Genomic DNA, 6,547 nt, shown 5'->3' with positions numbered 1-6,547 from the left:
GAACAAATGGTTTACACCATTACATACAAAGTTTAGGAATCCCCAAAGAACAACCAGGTTGACAAGAACTATTTATAGGATAAACAGATAGCAAATGTACAGCCTTGGCTTCCGCAAACCACACAGTCTTGATGCAGAAAAGTCATCTTCTAACAGTGAGTTGAAAACAGGGTCAAGGGATACAATGTCAACAGTCTCTGTCTCAGAGTAAGGCCTACTGTCAAATGACCCTCCATACTTCTTCAAAGGCTGTGGTAAGTTTTGCACAGGTGAGGGCAGCAGAAAGAGGATAGTTGCTGATGGACACCATCTTCTCTGTATACTCCACACTGACCTGAAGAAAGAACAGTTGTGTCAGCTAACTCCACCACTCTGTAACAGGTTAAGTCCCTTTAGGGCAGGAAAATTGGGCTGAGCTAATATTTCACAGTGCTGTTTAATATCAAATTTATACAAAGGATCAATGCCAGCAGTCCTCAAAGGGTGCTCCCTAAGGCAGGCTATGGAACCCCCGTTTGTCTTCCAGCTTTGTTCTTACCCTCTATTTCCCAACTTATATGGACAGGACTGTCAAAATGCTAACTGCTCTCAGAATTCCATACTAAGCTTCAGCTCTATGAAGAATTTAAGAGTTGAGCCCAGACCTTACCTTGCCATGGGCAAAGGCCCCCACCACAAAAACAATAGGGTCGCCGCTAGGTACCAACTCTCGCACATCACTAACAGCTGGGATGGAAAAAGAAGTGCCAATTTTCATACACCCAACTGGGAAGTGATCTGACACTGGATTCTTAATTACCTAAAGAAAAAGAGAAAAATGAGCCCCAGAAACATTCTCAGAACCCTGCCTCCAACCAGTAGGTGTCAATACTTCACCTTCAAGAGCTTCTGGGGGCCATCAGCTGCTCGAACACTGAGTTTGTGTAAAAGCTGAACTAGGGCAGAAAAAAAAAGTTCAGAGGTAGGCAGAGAACCCACTTCTACCCAGTAATCTAACCAGAAAAACCCACAGGTGAGGTGGGCTCCTCCACACGTCCGATACATCCACACTGTACTTCTAAAATGTTAAGAACAAGCAGTTGTCGAGCACATGCCTAGCTGTGTACTGATGGGTTTATTACTCTTTCAACCAGGAACCCATACAGGCTTTACCCCTGCACATGGACAGTAATCAGTCCTTGTTCTGAGATCAATCGTGTTCCCTCTCCTCCCTTCTCTCCTGCCCAGTTCATTCTCAACTGCAAGTCAAAGATTCTCACCCATGAGGCCACAAAAGCGGTCAAAGGTCCTGGGAATTCGAGTCTGGGGGTTCACTTCAATCAGCACATTCTTCTGTGTGTGGATATAAACCTGCAGCAAACCAGCTCGATTCAAGGGACTGTCCATCAGCATCAATAAACTCTGAGGGAGGCAGACACCAAGGCACAGTTAAGACTGAAAAGAAGTAGCAGGCAGCTGCTTTACCTTCCACATAACAGCTCAAGGAGTTGTGAGCTCTGTCTCTGGAGTTACCTGGTGAGCTATGTCTGGTCTTACTTCCCCAGGATCCCGTCCATTCTTCAACAGCATAGATTTGTGCTTGTCACAGTTTAGTAGCTCATATGTCTTCCCTACCTGAAGACAAACATGACAGAGAACAATATAAGCTGCTTTTACCTATCCCACTGGTTCCCAAAGTGTGGTCCCTAAACCAGCAGCAGCAGCAGCAACTAAAAACTTTTTAGTTGAATTCTCAGACTCTAGAGCTACTGAATCAGAAGCTATGGGGGTGGGGCCCAGCAAGCCCTTCAAGGGTCACTGTATGGCCACGTTTACTGCCCCCTCCCAACCCTGACCTCCTCCCACCATAACTGATCTTAGAGGGAAAAGGGAAGGAGGTACAACCTGTGATTTCACATGATTTAAACTGGATTTAGTTTTAAAACCTGTGGCTATTAAGCAAAGCTGGTGAGGGATTCTGGAACCAGGTAGGAGCAAGGTTAATGAGCAAAGCTGAAAGCTTGTCACAGGAGCACTGTATGCACTGGGCAAAAAACACATGGTCACTACCCTCATATTGCTTATAACAAATATGAACTAAGTGAAAAGCTGCAAATCTGAATGGGAAGAAATGTGAAAATTCTAATGCAGGAGAGAGTTTCATCAAGGAATACTCTCAAAAGTAAAACAAGAGAGGTTGTTTCGAGTTTTAAGACATGTGAGCACAGGTACAAATGGAATAAATAGCAGAAATGTGAAGAAAGAAAATGATGAAAAGGGCAATCAAGACACTAAAGGGTAGTGATTATATACGAAAGTGCTTTGTAAACTGTAGAATCCTCAAGTATCCAGCACAAAGCCAGAATAATCCTGGAATAACATGGGCATGAGAATGACTGAGGAATATTATTCTGGCAACTCTGTATACTGGAAAATATACCAGGTAGAATTTTGATACTAAAGCTCTAGCCGAATCTATCTGTAGCAAATAAAAGAAATAATTGCAAATTACAATTTCGAGTCGTAAGGAGCATTAAGGCGGTCAGTAAAAAGTCTAAAAACATACCATTAAGTACAAATACAGGTTTTGAAAGGCTAAGTTTTTATATATCAATAGAACATTTCTATCTGACAACATTTGAGATATATGACTCCAAAAAGTTTGGGGGGAAAGGCATGCAGACTGAAAGTGATTGAACAACTGAAATAACAAGAATGTCACAAAGAGTAAGCACGGAGAAAGAACAAAGGACCAAGAACTAAGTCCATGGGATACTCTTAGTTATAGAAAAAGGACCTCTTGAATAAAAAAATCCAGTTTCAACCCATTCGTAATTTATAACCAGGGTTTTTAATGAAATAGACTAGAAAACATCAAAGTACTTCGCATGTACTAATGGTAAGTGATGGTTCATGAAACTTGGTTTTATGCAGTTGTGTGTATGTTTACTGGCTCACAATGTAAATTTTATTGGTGGGTTGTGGTTAATAAGCTTGAAAACCACAAATTGAAATAATCAGAATGAATACTATGTGTATTCATTTTCTACAATAGCTATTGGAGATACAAGGAAGAATTTTTAAAACCTTATTCTCTGCCCTCAAAGCCTTCTAGTGGAAGAGACAAATGGTAAACAAACATGAGTATTTAACTCAAATTATGATAAACATTACAAAGGAAAAGTAAATGGTTCATTAAAAGATTATAACAGGAGGATCTAATTTAAACCAGGAAAGGAGTCACCTCTATGAGGAAGTAACATTTAACCTAATAGACTCAATAATTGTTAAATAAACAACAAGGATGAAACAAAGAGCTGAGTAAAGGGAGCTTCCAGTTAGAGAACATCATGTGCAATGGCCTTAAGGTACAAGAGAATTTAGTGCCTTCAAAGAGCTTAAAGAAAGCCAGAGGCTGGAGTAAAAAGAATAAATGAAGAGAGCAGATCCAAGAGAGACTGGCAGAAGCAAAAGGTACCAGGCACAAGGATGGCACAAGGTAACAGTACAGAAGATTTCCAACAGCTATGAATTCTATCACCCTTGGATTACCATTAATGACAACCTGGCCTAAATTCTTCCAGAGCATGTTCTAGCAAGTTTAACTTGGCCATGACCTTTTCAACTTCTTAATAGGTAATATGGAATCAGTAACAATAATAATAACTAGTCCCAAGTGACAGACATTATTCTAAACCCTTTACACTTAACTCCTTTAATCTTCCCAAAAATCCAACAGGGTAGGTACTACTATTATCCCCAGGGAACACAGGAAGAAACGAAGTGGTTAAGTAACATTCATTATTAATAGACTGGAAAGATAGGCAATTAAGTGAAGGATGAATGTAAGAACCTAAAATTAGGTTAGAAATGTCAATTACAGAAGAAAATGAAAGGATAAACCTGATTAGCTAGTCACTGAAAAGAAAAAAAAAGACCTTTCTAGATTGCAAGCTTAATAAAGTGCCATAGTGGTTGAGGAAAGAAAGACAGAAACAATCACACCGTATTTTACTATGGAATTTTACTATGTACTACCTTTTAAGCACTTTCATTACATTCCCCCTGTAAAGTATTAACTTTCACTTTACGAACTGAAGAAAACTTGTTTTTTCAAGATCACACACTTAAAATAAGTATAAAGTCCAAGAGTAAAATCTAAGCCTGACTTCTAAACCAGTGCTATTTCTTCTGGGCCTACTCACTGAACAAATTTAGCTCTAAACGGTAAGAGAAAGTCAGAAGGAATGAGACAGCACGAAGTTTTAAGACAGGAAATTACTGGATTATTCGAGGAAAGAGCCGAATGATTGGTAAAAATAAAGATTTAAAATATTAAATAACCTGATCCAGTGTTTCGAAGTGGGCAGTAATATAGAGGAGAGTCACAGTAAACACCTTTTAAATAAATCCTTACGAATAAAAGGATGGGCAGAATAAGCCATAGTAACTACCTTTCTCCCTTCCCAGTAACTTGTCGGGGATGACGTGGGACACCACGGTGGACGAAACTCCCCTCCCCTTAGATGACTTTATATCACAGAATTCTAGTACACTAACTGGAAGTAAAGACGTGATGGCTGCAATGGGTTTCAAGAAAAGCAAAAAAATGAGTACTGCCAATCCCGGGTGTTAAACCAAGAGACAGTCAACTAGGCCACTCTTCCTCCAAAAGCATATTTCACCTCCCTGGTTTCTCCATCCACTTTAAGCCCCTCACCCTCATCACAAGGGGTCCCATCCTATCGACATACGAGATCTGCACTTCTTTGTCCCACATTACCTTGACTGTTTCCAGACTGGCCCCTTCCAGCACCACAATAAGCCTACGGCCTCCCATCTTGCTTCCCGCCCCAAGTCGGGGCCGCTTGGGTGCCACGGCATCCCAGTCCTGTTCTTGTTCCCCACTGCAACGCTCACGAGGTTTAAATCCACCACTGGGCGCAGCCATCTTGCAGCCGGACCGGAAATCATGTTAATATCCTTAAATTAAAATCTCGCGCACGCCCTAATCGCAAACGTCCTTCCGGCTACCATTTTGAAAGTGGGCGCTTGGAAATGGCGATGGCTTGCTGTTCCGCACTACCGGAGCCTGTCTGGGAGGGCAGGGTTTCAGAAAGGGGCGGGACGTTCGAACGCGTACTTCCTGTGCGCGATGTTCGGGTTTGCCTTGGGTGGGGAGAGTTTAGAAGGGAGCACACTTCCGGTGCCCTTTCTCCCGCGAGCTCCTGGGGCTCGGATCCTCGTGTGAAGGGTGCGATTTCTAAACTGGAGTGGGGTAGAGGGAGGCCGGCACCCCCTCCTGATCTTTGGTGCCGCCGGCCTCAGTATTGAACATGGCCCAGAACTTGAAAGACTTAGCAGGACGACTGCCCTCCGGGCCCCGGGGCATGGGCACCGCGCTGAAGCTGCTGCTGGGGGCCGGCGCCGTGGCCTACGGGGTCCGCGAGTCCGTATTTACCGGTGAGCAACCTCTGCCCGTTCTCTGGACTCCTGTTCCTCCCCAGAATTCCTACCCTGTCCCGCCGGGCCCTCGTGCTTGCTTAGCGGCTCGTCCCACCCCACCAGGGGCTAGCACATACTCAGAGCAGTGACCTGGCCTGATCCCCACCCTTCTCCCACAGTTGAAGGCGGGCACAGAGCCATCTTCTTTAATCGAATCGGTGGCGTGCAGCAGGACACCATTCTCGCCGAGGGCCTTCATTTCAGGTAATGGCGAGCAGAGCGGACTGACCCTGACCCTTCACCCTTGAACACCAATGGCTGTAGTAGAACTATCAACAGGATTTAGCTCTGCCCTTTCCCCTCCTCACCCCATCTCCCAGGAAAGTGAGTGCTGCCCATAATTCTAGCAGCACATAAACTTGTTCTCTCAAGGAAGAAGAGAATTTCTCCTTGTACGTGGTCATTAGGAGGAGTGGGCCAAGAAACACGTGATGAGAGAAAAGTTGGCAAAACTAGTGAAACTGCAGTCTCCTAATGCCTATCCCTGTTCCTTCTCCAATAGGATCCCCTGGTTCCAGTACCCCATCATCTATGACATTCGGGCCAGACCCCGAAAAATTTCCTCCCCCACAGGCTCTAAAGGTAGGTCTGGACACTTGATAGCCCCTGCGGATGGGCTACCTCAAGTCAACAAGGGAGCCTGGCGAGAGCTTCTAGGGAAGGATGGGCCTGTCAGCTCTTGGGCCTTGGTTTCCACATTTGCAAAAGAACTGGAATAAAAGTACCCGATTCTGGGGTTAAAGCAGTACATTCTGAACACACGGAGCTTGCACATTTCTGTTAACTATTCCTCCCTCCTAATGTAAACTCAGAGCATTGTATGTCCTTTGTCTTAATCACTGCCTAGATCAAAGCCTTTTTTTTAACTGCTTGGCTTATTAGTTATATCCACTAGTATGCTCTCTCCTGGGAAAACTTGACCCCACTCTTCACTGATTTGCCAGTTCCCCTCCTAGACTGTACCTAGAAGATATGCCTTTGAGATTCCCCAGACCCTTTTCTCCCTCCCTCTCTCTCTCTCCCTCCCCCTCCCTCCCTCTCTCTCTCACACACACACTCACAC

The 6,547-nt window shown here is 44.1% G+C and overlaps 2 protein-coding genes across 3 annotated transcripts in view; one reads left to right on the top strand and one right to left on the bottom strand.

Moving 5' to 3' along the window:
* Positions 1-58: 58 nt before the first annotated feature.
* EMG1 (EMG1, N1-specific pseudouridine methyltransferase) lies at positions 59-5,077 on the bottom strand. 2 transcript variants are annotated; one of them, XM_006914658.2, is made up of 6 exons: positions 4,763-5,077; positions 1,513-1,614; positions 1,260-1,401; positions 877-935; positions 650-799; positions 59-334 (listed from the first exon to the last, which is right to left on the bottom strand). In XM_006914658.2, the coding sequence occupies exons 1-6, from the start codon at positions 4,928-4,930 to the stop codon at positions 221-223; spliced, it is 735 nt and encodes a 244-aa protein (XP_006914720.1). In that variant the 5' UTR covers positions 4,931-5,077; the 3' UTR covers positions 59-220. The 2 variants fall into 2 exon arrangements, with proteins under 2 accessions (XP_006914720.1, XP_024904429.1); XM_025048661.1 differs by lacking the exon at positions 650-799.
* A 39-nt stretch (positions 5,078-5,116) lies between these two features.
* PHB2 (prohibitin 2) overlaps positions 5,117-6,547 on the top strand; it is a 6,036-nt gene continuing 4,605 nt past the window's right edge. The window contains exons 1-3 of the mRNA XM_006914657.2: positions 5,117-5,442; positions 5,604-5,688; positions 5,987-6,066. Of these exons, the coding sequence (XP_006914719.1) occupies positions 5,316-5,442; positions 5,604-5,688; positions 5,987-6,066 (292 nt within the window). The 5' untranslated portion in view covers positions 5,117-5,315. The remainder of the gene's footprint in view (positions 5,443-5,603; positions 5,689-5,986; positions 6,067-6,547) is intronic.

This window comes from Pteropus alecto, unplaced genomic scaffold (genome assembly GCF_000325575.1).
Source record: "Pteropus alecto unplaced genomic scaffold, ASM32557v1 scaffold94, whole genome shotgun sequence".
NCBI classification, from domain to species: domain Eukaryota; kingdom Metazoa; phylum Chordata; class Mammalia; order Chiroptera; family Pteropodidae; genus Pteropus; species Pteropus alecto.
This window is presented reverse-complemented; position numbering and strand designations above follow the sequence as displayed.

Excerpts from the sequence above, each read along its gene's own strand:
- EMG1 (XM_006914658.2), bottom strand. The coding sequence starts at position 4,930 with ATGGCTGCGCCCAGTGGTGGATTTAAACCTCGTGAGCGTTGCAGTGGG. Across the intron at positions 1,615-4,762 it reads CCAGTCTGGAAACAGTCAAG|GTAGGGAAGACATATGAGCT; the intron begins GTAATGTGGGAC and ends GTTTGTCTTCAG. Across the intron at positions 1,402-1,512 it reads GACCAGACATAGCTCACCAG|AGTTTATTGATGCTGATGGA; the intron begins GTAACTCCAGAG and ends TGCCTCCCTCAG.